This window comes from Vulpes lagopus, chromosome 22, assembly GCF_018345385.1.
Source record: "Vulpes lagopus strain Blue_001 chromosome 22, ASM1834538v1, whole genome shotgun sequence".
Lineage (NCBI taxonomy): Eukaryota > Metazoa > Chordata > Mammalia > Carnivora > Canidae > Vulpes > Vulpes lagopus.
In genome coordinates this window covers 1,358,881-1,375,034 of record NC_054845.1, presented here as the reverse complement: position 1 = coordinate 1,375,034, position 16,154 = coordinate 1,358,881, and the positions used below count along the sequence as shown (strand labels likewise).

General features: G+C 31.8%; 1 protein-coding gene across 3 annotated transcripts in view; it reads right to left on the bottom strand.

The window, feature by feature from the left end:
• Positions 1 to 16,154, bottom strand: part of GLS (glutaminase) — a 75,517-nt gene that overhangs the window by 49,045 nt on the left and 10,318 nt on the right. For all 3 annotated transcript variants that reach the window (XM_041737352.1, XM_041737353.1, XM_041737354.1), the window contains exons 2-7: positions 13,529 to 13,625; positions 13,047 to 13,168; positions 8,598 to 8,727; positions 7,801 to 7,880; positions 5,147 to 5,310; positions 1,667 to 1,725 (exon numbers count right to left, since the gene is read on the bottom strand). In XM_041737352.1, coding sequence (XP_041593286.1) covers positions 1,667 to 1,725; positions 5,147 to 5,310; positions 7,801 to 7,880; positions 8,598 to 8,727; positions 13,047 to 13,168; positions 13,529 to 13,625 — 652 coding nt within the window. The remainder of the gene's footprint in view (positions 1 to 1,666; positions 1,726 to 5,146; positions 5,311 to 7,800; positions 7,881 to 8,597; positions 8,728 to 13,046; positions 13,169 to 13,528; positions 13,626 to 16,154) is intronic.

Sequence of the window (16,154 nt, the reverse complement as noted above, 5' to 3'; positions counted from 1 at the left end):
TGGCTACTGACTGAACATGGGAAGTGAAACGGATGAAGTGATGGTGTGATATGACCAGACATGCATTTCTCACATGCAGCATTTCAGCAGAGTATATGAAACCCATATAAACAAAAGATGTTTAATTGCATGCAGTTAAGGAAGGCTTTTTTAAATCATCTATAAATACCCTTTCCTGAAAATAGTATTGGTGTGCTGCATTACTCTTTCTCCAGTATAAGATGACGAATCAGCTTCAAAGGGTCTGTGAACTCCTTAAAGTTTATATAAAATCACTATACATGAACATTTTTCTGGGAAGACCCAAAAAAGGTCTGGAACCATTCTAGTAGTTTTGTCATCAAGCACTAATATATAGGTTGTATTATCATAATTTTCCTCACCTCTAATTTACTACTTGTTCGAATCTAAACAGTAATTAATGAGACTTTTCTCTCATCGCAATGTTTACTAAATTTCACTGTAAGGACCCATTTATACTTGTGTCCACCTCACACTACAAGGCAAGGACTGAAGGAAGGACTGCCTAGCACAGATCTGTATCATAATTTTCTACAATAAACAAATATTCTTTCACCTCAAACTCACAACTTTTATCTGAAGTATAACAGTCATGAACAGCTAGATGTAACAGACAAAGTATTTGCCCTAAAATAACAACATATATAATTCTTATGGTAGTAGTCTTCCATTTTAAAGCCTTTTCTCATGAACATATTAAATTCATGAAAGAGAGAATTTCTAGTATACAAATTAGCTAAATCTTTATTAATTGGGCCAAGGGCGTAATTTATATCCAAACATCCTTTCTGTAATCAGGGAATCCCATCCTCACTAATGTATGTAGTTAGGTTTTTTTCATGCTTGGAAAAGGTAGGCACAGATTTACTGAATAAAGTATATAAATGTTCTAAACACAAATGAAATTTATTTGAACAAATGAATTTATAATTAGAAATTAAAAATCTAAATAGTATCATACAATTGAATCATTTTCAAATATTTGTTCCAAACAACATTAGAGTTTCCAATTATTAAGGAAAACCAGACACTAAAACAATCAAAACACACAATGTGAAACAAAGCATAAGGAAAATAATAGAACTTAATAATTGGAATAAGTCTTACTTATTTTAGTTATGATAATAAGCAAAACAAATGAAACAAGCTCAAATGAAAATCATGAATGTAGTTCCTGAGAGTAGAAAGGACTTCAGATATTCAAGGGTAAATGTACTTTGTTTTAAGACAAAGTACCAGAATATTTGTTCCTACATATGCTAATGACAAAGTTAACAATAAAATGCTTTTACTTGCGTTTACATCTGTTCATTTTCAAAGAACCAAAAGGAGAAGGAAGAAAAAAATACCCAAACTTTAGGAAGAATAACCTCTGTGCCTATCGGTTAGCAGAGACTTCTTTTTGAATTTTTGCCAGATCTTCAGGTCAAGAGTAACTGAGTAACACTTAGAATGAGTCATCTGTTTTTAATTTTGACTTTGAAATTACATTTATTTTTAAATAAGTAGGAATTTAGCTTTATACCATTAGATTAATTTTTTTAACACCAAAACTTTTCACAATTCTACATAAATATTCCAAGATTCATCTTTATGTCTCATTTTGAAAAACTTACTAGGTTAAAAGGTATTGTCAACATTTTACCTTTATTAATGAAGTCACAACAATTGCTCCAGCATTTACCATAGGATTGTGTGGCTTATCTGCAAAATATAAAAATGATAGCATTATTTCAAATACTTGATATCACTTTCTTTGGTGCACAAGTATTTCCCGTGAACATATATCTATTTTCCTTATGTAAAATATTGTTACAGTTATTTTTGGGGGGGAAGAGAGGGTAGAAGAATGCACTGAAGTCATTTACTTGTCAAACCAGTAATATACTTCTATAATAATTATACAGGAAAACAAAGACTCATGTACTGAAAGACAGTGAATAGTAGTATAATACTACATTGAAATTTCCTAACTCTATCACATTTACTAGCTATTTGACCTTGGGAAAGTAACTGAATTTCCCTGTGCTTCAATCTCCCCACTCTATATTGGGAGTAATAAATAGCACCAACACTTGAGCGAATCCTAATGCTTGAATTAATTAAAACATATGAAATGCTTAAATGTATATGGCACACCCTTAAACATTCAAATATTACTATTAAAAATTAACCTTGAAAATAAGCACATCTAATATGAAACCATTTTTGCTTTTTAAAGTGCTTTCTTTTTTTATGTATTTACCCATGTAGAAAAAGAAAATATGAACACTATAAAGGGATACACCTATGATAAAAATATTACAGGGGATTTAAATTATATTCTCTATTCTTTCCATACTCCCTGACAATGAAGATGTATTTACTTTAAAAATTACTTAGAATTTAAGTTCATCCAAAATCATATCTTTTTTCCTATCCTATTCTTAAATAGAATTTCAAATCTCAACTGATTGCATTATCATTCATGGCATGGCACAAACACCAAATGAACCTCTCAGGACACTGAAAACAGTTATCTGATAGCAAAATTCCTCATTTATTTGTTTGTGGTAGTGACTTATTTTGAAGGGAACAAGTTCATATCTAATTTGACAAATCCAGCAGAATTCACTGTGTCACTACTACATTATTAGTTTCTTAAATTTTAAGCAAGGTATCTTCTGTAAGATGAACCTATAACTAAATAGCTCTGACCTCTGGAAAACAGCCTGACAGTTCTTCAACCGTTCAAGTTTCCATGTGACCCAGCAATTTCATTTACCAGGTATATAACCAATAGAAATAGAAATAAATACATATGTGCACACAGAAACTTGCACACCATTGATCACAGAAGCATTATAGATAATAGTCAAAAGGAGAAAAACAACTCAAACATCCTGCCAACTGATTATCGGCTGTACACCATGTGGTATTATTACTGTGGTATGATTACCCATACAGTGCAATGTTATTCAGCAATTTTGAAAAAGTGAAGTACTGGGATGCCTGGGGGGCTCAGCGGTTAAGCCTTTGACCCATGGCGTGATCCTGGAGTTCCGGAATCCAGTCCCACATGTGGCTCCTGCAGGGAGCCTGCTTCTCCCTCTGCCTAGGTCTCTGCCTACCTCTGTGTCTCTTATGAATAAATAAATAAAAAGTGAAGTACTGATGCATGCCACTGCAAGCAAGTACTTTAAAAATAAAATAGGCCTGTCATAAAAGACCAAATATCCTATGATTTCATTTATATAAAATGCCCAGAAGAGCCAAATAATTTTTAAGAGAGAGAGTGCATGCATGAATAAGCCAGGAGGTGGGCGGGGGGAGAACAGAGGGACAGAAAGAATCTTAACTTAAGCACACAGGGCTGGGTCTCAGAACCCTGAGATATGACTTGAGCCAAAATTAAGAGTTGGATACTTAACTGACTGAGCCACCCAGGTCCCCCCAGAACAGGAATCTACAAAGACAGAAACTAGATCACTAATTGCCAGAAGTAGGAGAGAAATGGATACTCATTGCTAATGGGTACAGGGTATCTTTTTGGGGTGACAAAAGTGTTCCAAAGTGGATTGTGGTGATGGTTGCACAACTCTATGAATATACTAAAAGCCACGAACTATATACTCTAAATGGGTGAATCATATGACGTGAACTATGTCCCAATAACAATGTTAAAAATTTCTCAATTTTTTAAAAGATTTTACTTGAGAGAGAGAGATCACAACAAGAGGGGTGATCTCCATAAAATCAAATGCAGTATCAGGACAGAAAGATTATGGTAAAATAGGTAAGAAAATATAATTGCTCTCAAAACAAATAGAAAAGCACAAGAAAATACTTTTTTTTTTTTTTAAGAGGCTGATTCATTTAATTTAGAGAAAAAAGAGAGCACATTGGGGAGGGGCAAAGGAGAGGCAGAGAATCTCAAGCAGACTCCCTGTTGAGCTCAGAGACCCATGTAGGGCTCAATTCCAGGACCCTGAGATCATTATCTGAGCCAAAATCAAGAGCTGGACACTTAACTGACTGAGCCATACCCACGTGCCTTAAGAAAATATCATTCTTACAACATCATTGTAAAAAACAATAAGTGTAAGGCATATTTCATTTTTTATCCAGTACTAACAAAAAATACAAAACGTATATTTGTATTTCTCACAACCATTACTGCAACTACAGACTTCCGCACTTTCTTTGAATTATTAACTCATCACAAAATGAGGAACATAGGGGTCATAAAGACTGAACAGAAATCAATGTATAGGTTGGTGTTTAGATTTAAAACCTCTACTAGATCAGGGCACCTGGGTGGCTCAGTGGGAATTGAGCCCACATTGGGCTCCCTGCCCAGTGTGTGTGTGGGGGGTCTGCTTCTCTCTGTCCTCCTGTCTCCTCCCTGCTCGTGTTCTAATAAATAAATGAATAAAATCTTTTTAAAATAAATAAATGAAACCTCTATCAGAACAAAAGTACTAACTACCGTTGTCTTCCCCTTTTGCTTTTGTATTCCTGTTAAGTAGTAATACTTGTTAGCTATCCAATCATTTAATGCAAGATTTTTTTTTCAAATTTTAAATGTTATTAAAGAGAAAAAGCAAAAACATTCATTATTTCAACCATAGCCACCATAAAAATTTATGATGGAAGTTTTCAAATATATATAATATGCAAAAAGTAGAATAGAATACAAACACCCATGTAGCCATCAGCCTCAATAATTAGTAACATATAGTTAATAATCACACCCAGCACTCCCTAGCTATACTCACAATTCAGTATCCCTGAATTCAAAAATAATTCAATTTTATAGCAAATCCCAGACACTAAGAGATTTTACCACAGAATATTCTGTGTGGTCATGAAGTGAAAGGAAACTCTTACTCCTTGTCCCATCTTCTCCCCAGCTCACTTTCCAATAATAATATGAGAAGCCCCACAAAAAAAAAAAAAAAAAAAAAAAAAAAAAAAATTTTTAAAGTAGGTGATTAAACAAACTATGTTTATGGGTTTCACAGAATTTCCATGAGAAATGAAAATTTAAAAAGTATGAGTGTTTTTTTCTTCAAAAAATTAAAAACTTCTTAGACTTAAATAGGAAAATCAGGTATTTCTTTTTTAACTTTTACATAATTCTTACCATCTTCATTTAAAAAGAGTTTGTTGAATCTTAATCCACTTGGCTCTTTCCCAACATATCGATGCACATATTCTGTTCCAAGATCATTAACAGCAATGGCATATTTCAAAGGTTTTACACAGGACTGAAGACAAAATGGAACTTTGGTATCTCCAATAGAATGCCTATTTAAAAGTAGATTTAAAAAATAATTAAAATCAACTAGAAAAAAATGTTTGAATAACTGGAGTTATTTTTACATTTTAATTCTAATTTACAAAGGTTTTCCCATAATTTGACCACAAGTTTACTTGGCTATCAAAGAATAAATATAAATTTTAAGAATACTGCAAAAAGGGCAAAAGCTTAAAGGTACTCAGGTAATAACATGGTTCAGAATTAGAAAATAAATAATATGAAAATTTTCCTCAGAGGGCAAGAGGGGTACAGTTCTCCCTATGCCTACCTGTATTCAATCATATAAAATGAACTGGACCTTTTAGAAATCAGTCAGTCACCACTTTCTCACTCAGCTTCAACCATGGCTACACCAGTTACTTTTTAAACAGCTCAGTTTGGATTCAATAGCATTCTCAGAGTGACCGTGCTCTGAGACCTTGTCTATAAATGCTTCATCCTACGAACCGTATCTATCCACATTCCAGTCCTGTTCAAAATAAACAGCACCCAGTTTTATAAACTGTATTGGAGCTGGCATGAATGGCACCATTATTACCATGTTATCTAAACAATGGAACAAAAAGAGAGCTTTATGTCTCCAAATTGGAATGCACCTGAAGTACAGAATAGGTTTAAAAATGGAAAAAATTACTGACCCTATTATAATGTAAGCTTCACAGGGGCAGAGATCTTTGTTTTATTCACTGGCATCCCAAGTACCCTGGACTATGTCCCAATACAGACCAAATATTCATTCATTCATTCATAGTGAAACTGGGTACTACTGATAACCCCGGGCAAAATGGGGTTAGAGGAGGTATCAAAGGGCAAAGAAACATCAGAGGGCAACCTTACTTCTAAGTATGTTATGAAACATAAATACAAACGTATAGATAAGGAAACTATATGTTCTTCCTATCATATTTATAAATAATTTCTAATTCAGACTGTTGACTTCAACTTGACCATCATTTTAAAATCTGTCAAGTACCTGCCTTATCAACTTTGGATTAAAAAATATATGTATGTTCTAATCCAAAGTCAACTTCTAAAATTCTCTAGATAAGTAACCTAAGAAATCATCTCTACACACAGAGAATGTTTAAGAGAAAAATCATGTGCAAGCCTTGCATTATCATTTCCTCCAAATACAAAAACAGGACTCACTCCCTATTAGAATTTGGTTCATAAGAACAAAGCCATGTCTTCTCATGTATTTATGTCCTTTCATATCACCCAACATTTAATTCAACACACGAGGAGTGGTTAGTACATTTTACAGGCCCAGAAGAGAACAGAAGTCTGCCACAATGAAGAGAACAGCAAACTACAAGAGACCCAGGTATTAATTTTACCTCTGCCAGTATAAGATGAATTTTGAGCCTCAAGATACCTTAAGAATGAATGGGCTAAGCCATATGTCTTTTTATTGTATTATTTGAAGAAGATGATTAGTAAAAATAAAAAGATCACTTGGAAGGTATTGAAGACTGAGAATTATAAGGCTAAATGACTTGTAGTTTTAACAAAATTTAGGATAAAATTACATCACTGACATAGGATTCATCAAGCAGTATACATTTAGGAGTTTATACCTTATTTTATGTAAGTAACATTTTATTTAAAAAGAGATAATACCTTAGTAAGAAAACATAAAAGGAATACAAAAATAATTCTGAGCTAAGTCTTCAAATGAATTTAAAAAATGGATTTCTCTTTTTTGACATAATTTTTCTGACTTGACAAAACCAAATTATAACATGATAATAAATCCTAATATCCGACTCACAGAATAAAGAGTCATTCTTGAAAAAAAATATTCCAGAATTTCATCAATGTTTCAAGGGCCTCACGTAATTCATTAATTTTAAAACCAAATCATTCTCTTTGAAGTGCCTTCACATCATTATCCTTTTTATAATTCTGCTACTAGGACATCATTTGTCAGTAGCTCTGCCTATAGTATAAGCACTTCCCAAAGATTGCTTTCATGGATTTATGAGATCCTGCAAATTTGAAAATGACTTTTCACTTTGCAAATGACAGACAGAAATACTGCATTATCATATTGTACTGTCTTAACAATCATGGCACTTATATCAGGAGCATGAGCAACAAAGGCAGTGGGAGGCTGAGTAACTAATGTTAAGCTGAAAAATGGAAACCAATTTTATTAGTGGTCAATACATTAGTGAAAAATTTCATGTTCTGACAAGTCTGCTTTTCCTAATGAAATTATAATTGCAGGTACTTGAACAATAAATACTCAAACAACAAGACTACAACTGTGAATGAGATGATATGCCTCATAAAATTTAGTATAGACCATTTCATTTGAGTCTTTAAAAATTAAATTAAAATCTAAACTTTTCTTTCTTGAATTCCTATGTTACGGCTAATTCCCACCACAGAAGATGTTCCATTTTCCCTCATGGTCACTGTTACACAAAATTTAAGGCTTCAAGTTGGTTTTCATGAAATTAAAATAAACTCACCTCTGTCCATCTACTGTACACACAGACACACCCCACAAATCAGGACTGAACTTGGCTAGCTGAGGAATATAATCTGCAACCTATACAAAATATTGGGAAAAAATTAACAGAATATAGGCAGATAATATTTCTTCTACCAAAAAATTTACTTTAAGTTAGCTTCCACTAATGAAGAATTATTTTATAGCACAGAGTGAATTTGTGGTTTTTTTATAATAACATTCATAAAAACTAAGGGCAACAAAGACTTGAGGATTACAGATAAGATCTAACTGATTTCTGCCAGTCTCCATCACCCTGTATGTTTTCCAATGTATTCTCAAATTCCTACAAAAGCACAGTCTAAAAGAAGAACTAAGATTTGACTTTTTTTTTTTTAAAGTTAAAGAAATAGAAAATTTCTTTAATCAAAATCATGGTAGCAGGGTTTCATTATCTAAGAACCTTCAATACAAAGAAAAAATAAAATAGTCCTTAGTATTTTATTTAGAGAATTTTTAAAATTTAATGCTCGAGAATATCACATCCATAGAAATTCTTAAAATACTCTTATTAATGAAAGATGTAAAAGCCATTTCCATCATCTGAAAATCAAAAAGAATTCTTAAGACTTCTTTGTAGCCCAAACAACAAAGCTGAATATTTAAAATACTTTTAAAGTATTTAATCCAGTAGTTTCGCTTGACTTAAATTTTTTAACTAGCAAAGGACAAGAAAACTCTACAACTTGAATTTCTATACAAGTTAAGCTAAATAAATTGACTGGTTTAGGAAAATATTCACATTAAAAATGTTACCTTTCCTCCAGACTGCTTTTTAGCACTTTCAAATAACTCATCAATGTGAGAGGTAAAAGACATAAAGTCAGGAATGACAAACTTTCTTCTAAAGGCTTGTGTCAACAAAACAATGTTGCTCTGAACACATCTGTGGAATGTGAGAAAAACATTAATTGACTAGGTGCCTTTCAAATATTAGTCCTAGGTAATAACAGTATTACTTAGGAGAGTATTTAAACAATAGAGAAAATACTCATTTTATGTAACTAAAAATCTATAAACTATACTTTCTGTATTATTTTCTTCCCTTCAAGCGGTCTTTCATGCAGTTGCTTGTAAGCTGTGAACAAGTTAAAGAAATAAATTGCCTAAAAATTGTGTCAAAGATTAAAATAGCAGAGCATCTACCAGGGTAAATATCAAGAGCATCTAAAGACAAGTTTCTTAGGCCACCAAGGTTGACAAGCATTCAGTATGACATCTGGTTAACAAAAATTGGACGGTAATAATGTTATAGTTGAAATCTTGTTTATCCATTAGATAACCTCAGGCATATATTCCTTAGTTCCTATATAACTATTAGTAGTATTTCATAAAAAAATTAAACTTTTTATATTTTAACATATTTTCCCTGAATTACAGTCTGAAAAATTTCTATTTCCAAGCTAACAAATGGAGATATGATCAACTTTAGATTAGAATAAAATACCTATTAAATTGCTTATAGTAATGTATAACTTTAAATAAAATTATATATGAAGTAGGACTTAATTCACTTTATATGAATACCCAAAAACATGGTATCATATTGTTTTTTTTCACTATAAGATATATAATATATTGTAAAATAAAAAGGTCTCATTGTTAAAAACTATTTTAAAAGATAATGGTAAACCATGTGGATGGGAGAGCATGATTCAAATCTAATGATTTGAACAAACATTCTGCTTTGTTCTAGAAAGTGCTTAAGCCAGAAAACCAGTATATTAATCTAACCATAAAGAAGAGCTTTGTAATGTTACAGCGAACCGTCTTCTAAGCTCATCTTCTAAACAGTCTCAGTAATTCAGTAAGAGAAACTCAAGCCACTAACTATGGGAAGTTATGTAACTGGATTCCTCAAAGGTCAATGATGTGATACTAGATTAGCTTCTTTGGGAAGAAAAAAACCATCCAAATTGGCTTTTTTTTTTTTTTTAAAGTGAGTTTGAAATACTATTCATCTGTTCAACCCTGAAAACATCAACATTTTGAGAAAGATGATTTCCTTACTTTATGGGTATGAAAACTGTACCTGCAAGTAAATAACTTGCATCAATTATAAATAGATAAATGAAGAAAGAAGAACGAGACACTCAGTATTTTTTAGTTTGTGGTGAATGAGAAATTTTCATATCTCAGTATTTTAATTGTTCTAAATGAAACATCAAATTAAAAGCCAGATTTCATTTTAAACTATTAATTTAAAAATCAGAGAATATACTCACTTGGTCAATATAAAATTATTGATTTAAAATAATACAGGTTATTTCCAATAATGAAGATGTGCCCCAAATACAGCATGAAAAAACTATATATAGTCCTACTTTCCATTATTAACCAATAGAGAAATAATGGGACATCCTAGAGATAACAAATATTTACTTCAATAAATTTTGATAAATTTTCTCATAGTTCCAATGTTAATCTAAAAATTAAGTGTGCCACTGATTTAATATTTGATGTTTTAAATAGCAATTCAAAAAATTTAAAAAATAAATAGCAATTCAATTTGGACATGAGAGTTGTAAGAAATATACACTAAAGAACACATTTCTCAAAAGAAAAGAAGACAATTCCTAATCTTAGATCATTCTATCTGTATCAAACCTAAATCCCAATTTTTCAAAAAGCTAAACGTGAAAAAACATGACTGCCAAGCAAACTTAAAATTATTAACTTACTACTAACTAACTATTTAAAATTAATCAGCACTTTTAAAAGGAAGATTTATAATTAACAAAACTGTACAGTCAGTGAAACTGGTTTGCTGTTTTTTAGCCCTCTATCAGAAGGTGCTGGTAAAGCTGTGGCAACTGACTTCAGGTGAATTACTGTGGCCAACACAAGCAATGTAACCATTCAGTGTCTACTGCAAACTGATGGAAATTACAGGAGTCAATGCTTTTCATTGGGAGTTATGTGAATACAGATGTCATGAATGGAACTAGAAAATTAGAAGTCCTATACAAAAATGAATTCTGAGAAGGAAGGGCTCATATTTTTCAGCAAGTCACAACTTTCCCTTGCTTTGTTTAATTTGCTCATCAGTAAACTTGAAATAATAATCATCTTTTCATCTTAAAAGTTTATGATTAACTATAATGCACATGTTTTAGAGTATATCACAATTTTTCATCAGTAAAATAACATAATAGAAAAATCAAGCAATATACAAATGCAAAGACTATCATTCATTTTCCTCCGAAACAGAAAAGACCAAAGAATTATGATCATACATAAAAATAGTTCTAATATTTGTATGGTTAAAAATGCATAAATGAATAAGGCATTCATTTTCAACACAATTTTCCACTTCGATTAGTTTTAAGGATTATTAGCATTAAAAACAATTAATTAACTAAATGGGTACAGGCAGTCTCCAACTTTCAAATAGATTATGCTCCAAACAGTATGCTTAGAATTTTCCCTTAAAAAAAAAAAAAAAGTCATATGTAACAATTGTTTCTCAGATTACCATCAAAGGCTAAATATATTAACCAACAATGTTTTTTAGGTTTTTTAGGTGATACATCAAAATACTGACTTCAACCAAGTCAGACGTTTTGAATTACTTCATTCTAGAGATGAAAAGAATTATGCCTATACACTGAGATTTTTCCACTGCCTGTTCATATAAAACACTAAGCATCTGTCAAGTTGGGAACTGCCTATATCACAATCATCAATTGTTAAAAATTGGATTAGTATTTAAAATATGGTAATTGCTATTCTTTTATGTAATTATGGGCAGAAAACTTTATGCTTATGTTTTCTAGCTTCATGATCAGTATATTTAAGTCACTTTTAATTTCATATTTAAATAACGTGTTTATAAAGCATAAAAAATTTTAAACAGTACTAAAAAGGTATAAAATACCACTTTCACTTAAAATTCCAAAGCAATTCCTCATACCTATTATCAACAGATTTACCACCCATCTCTTTGACAACCTCATTCTCAGATACACTAAAATAACCCTTCAGAAGGCACCATAATCAAGAATACTTTGCTCATACAGTTCACGAACACTAAAAATAATACTTATTGCAAAGGCATAGCTAACCATAAATTATTTCCTCCCCTCCACAAAGAAACATATTTTGAGGATTCAAAATTCCTAACATGAATTCCAACATTAACCTAAAATCTATACTTTATAAGATCAGCTGAGTAGCAGGATCAAGAGTCTTGTGGTGAAAAGATAAGAATCCAAAACTATCAGCAGTGCTTCAAAGCAGGCCAGGAAACTCTGTGAAGGACTTCAATTGAATACTTATACCTTCAAATAACTTAATATTCTAGGATATCCTAGGAGGTATCTCGGACAAATCAAGTCCCCAAAAGAAAATAAAAGAAAAATAAGTAAAAATACACATATACATGAAAATTCATTTTCAAGGTAGATGCTGGAATTCTTTGGATCTACCTCAACATACCCCATGGTCTAGAAAAAGGCTAGTATTCAAGTAGTGTTTATAGTTTTATACTGGTTTTTACCTAACTCTTAGAAGTTTAAAATATGATTTACCTCTTTGGGATTCATTATAAACATATTATCTTTTAAATCATTAAGAAGTCAGGCAAGTACGAATACATTAATGAAGATAAATCATAAATAAGCAAATATAGGAAAATCAAAAAAAGCATGCTCATTCAATCAAATCAAGGCATTAATATCCAAAGTGTCTTCAGTTTTTAAATATTTTGAAGGGGAAAAAAAAGTAGTCAAAAGCCTATGTATTAATATGTCTGAAGAGAGGAGAGAAGCAGACACTGGAGATATGTAAATCTAAGGAATACATGCTGTCTGAAGCCGCCTCATTTTATGATGTCATCTAAGTCACCTTGTAGAAAAGAAACAGACCCTACTGAAAAAGCCTATTAAGACATGCAGATAAACTGGAGGATCAATTTAAGCTATTACAAGAATGTGTTCTCTTCAAACTGAGTGCAATCTCCAGATACTGTAAATTGGAAACATCCATGCCTACATTGCCTCAGAGCAGTTTCAAGGAAGTCTTTTAGCCCCTGTGTAATATAGAACGTTATGCACACCACGTTCTTCAAGCAATTGATGTTTATAAATTCCCCCTTTTTTCAGTTACACAGGAAGCACTGGCCTTCAAAAATGCAATTTTGTTTTAAAAGAAAAATCAGCATATAGCATAGCAAATCACCATTAAAGGTTTGGCAGAAATTTTTACTTTTTAAAAAGATCTTTGTCTAGCATGACACCATCTGATGTTGTTTGAAGAGTTAATCTTAACATATCCATACACTCTTTCAACCTGGGATCAGACGTTCGCAATCCTGTAGATTTGAGTGCCTGTTTTTAAAAAAATAAGAGTTTGTAAATACATAGTGCAAATAATGTATATGCTTATTCCAACTACAAGTTTTTATTCCTGTATATAAAAACTTCTACCCAGGACCTGAATATGTATATGGGCATTTTAGTGTCACTATTACCCACTTTCTGGACAAGTTTGTCATTGTTTCTTTCATTTTCTTTCACTGATTACCTTGAAATGAGCACGATGAAAATTTAAAAACATAGTAAGAGAAACAGTGTCAGCCAGAATCTACATGTCAGATGACCTTTAAAACTACATTTCAATATTACTGTATTTTTTATTCCGTATTACTATTTTAAAAAAGTTTAGGATAGAAAAATATAAAAACTTACTGTAATAAATTTATGAACAGGTATTTTCTCTTGTCCTTCTGCAATTGTATAGAACAGCAAATCTTCCAAGCTAGGTAATAGACCCTGTTTTATTTTACTAAAGGGGAGAAAAGAAAACAAATTTAATCCATGTGTGAACCGTCTAATGGATTTCAGGTATATTTATCACTGAACAATCAATCACTGAATCAGACTATAGCTGAGCTAATCTAATCAAGATTATGATAATGCAAATTTACCAAAATCAAACCAGTATTACTGAATACTATCATGATAAATGCAAATTTACCAAAATCAAACCAGTATTACTGAAACCACACTGAAAAAATAAAAGAGGATTTATTCATGAATACAGGTATTTTTAATCCCAGGTCTTAAAATCTTGATTACCATTTCTAGTGGTACTAATGCCTAGTCATCTGTTACAGTGCTACCCTCTGTATAGCCTAACACAACACTCCATATTAATTATAGAGCTCAGGAAATGTTCAGGTAAGAAGAGTCAACACTTTCTTCTGTTTTTATTTTTTTTTTAAATATGATAACTATATATTTTTTTAATTTTTTTAAACATTTCATTCATTCATGAGAGACAGAGACAGAGAGGCAGAAACATACACAGAAGGAGGAGAAGCAGGCTCCATGCAAGGAGCCCAATGCAGGACTAGATCCCGGGAATCCAGGATCATGCCCTGAGCTAAAGGCAGACGCTCAACACTGAGCTACGCAGATCTCCCCAATGACTATATTTATATATTAAAATAGTTAACCTAATTGTAAAATCTGGGAGAGACAGCAATTACGTACTGAACAATAAATTCAGTTTTTGAATCCTAGCTAGAATACTTACTAGCCGAGTCACCTTGGATAAATTAAAGTACCTTTCCATGATTCAGTTTCCTCATCTGAGAGGAGATAATAGTGCTTATCTCAGGGTCTTTGTGAGGATCAGCTGACTCAAACGTTCAATACATTTAGAATGCTGACTGGCAGAGAATGAGTACTCAATTGATGGTAATTGTAGTGAATATTTCTTAAGTGATCTAGGCTTACATATACAGACTAAATGTCACAAATCACAAAGACAACTGTTAGAATAAAATTTTTTACCATAAAAAATACATTAAAATCTTAATTAACTAATAAACTAGTTTAAGATATCATAATTAACCAAACAAATAAGAAATTCTTTCCTATCCATTGAAAAGCTTTCAAGTAAACAAATTATAATGAACTTATAGAATGTGGGGTTTTTTTTTTTTAGCTCTGAGACTATAATCAACACATTCCAATATTCTAAATATCAATTACTAAATATTATAGTGATGTTACAAGGATTACAAATCTAAGGTTAAATGATCTCTTCCTCACCTATCAGTATTTATTAAGAACAGGAGGGAGTCAAATATGTGTCTGTGTGTGTAAAATATTCTGGAAAACTTTAATCTGTATTTCAAGAAAGAGAAAATTAAAGAAAAAGGAGGAATGGAATACTCATTTTCTTAATTTTAGAACTTAATGGAGAACAATTCTGTACTAGCCATAGGTATAATATCAAGTTTCACGGGAAAACTATATATATTACTTTTGTAAAATAAACTGTTACACAACTCAAGTCTGTTTAAAAGTGTTTTTGTACTGTTAAAAAGAACTTTTCTAGGTATCTAAATATTTCCTGGATTACCCAATTACTTAATTGTTCCATACTTGAGTAAGACCATATGTACTTATTTCCTAATGTAATTACTTCCCTATTATTAGCAGTCCATATAGTTCTATCTTAAAAGACAACAGAGTATAATGTTGGCTCACAGAACATCAACAGTGTTATATGCACATATAAAATTTCTCCTGAAAGAAACATTAATGTTGGTATTAACATCATTTAAACTTGCTTTAAAAGCTGTTACAGGGCAGCCCCATGTGGCTCAGCGGTTTAGTGCTGCCATCAGCCCGGGGTATGATCCTGGAGACCCGGGATCAAGTCCCACATCGGGCTCCCTGCGTGGAGCCTGCTTCTCCCTCTGCCTCTGTCTCTGTCTCTCTCTTCTGTGTTTCTCATGAATAAATAAAATCTTAAAAATAAAATAAATAATAATAAAAGCTGTTACAACAACTTGTAGTTTTTAGAGTGACCTTTAAAATGTATCAATTTCATGCCAAAGTTTTTAAAAACTAACACATAGGATTATCATAACTTAATGACATATCCTGGAAATATGAATTTCTTTTTAAATTTTTTTATTGGAGTTCAATTTGAATTTCTATATATATAATGGAAACAGAGGTTCAGATAGGTCAAGAAGCTTCCAAGACTACACAGTGGCAAAAATGGGTTTAGAACCTAGTTCCCTGAATGCAGAGTCCAAATTATTCACCATTACAGTATACTGGCTCTCAAATTTATTAGCTAGTTATTATTTTCATAAGGTTCAATTTTTCTAGATCTTACCCTGATCCAAAATCATTAAACAGCATTTAACAATTCTGATGGCTTAATATTTTTTAAAAAACTGAGCTAGCCATCAAAACATCAGTGGAAAAGAACATGCCAATTATTTACAGAAAATGGTTTGTCAAATAAACTTCAGATAACGGTAGTTTGTCATTTTAAAAAACTGCAGAA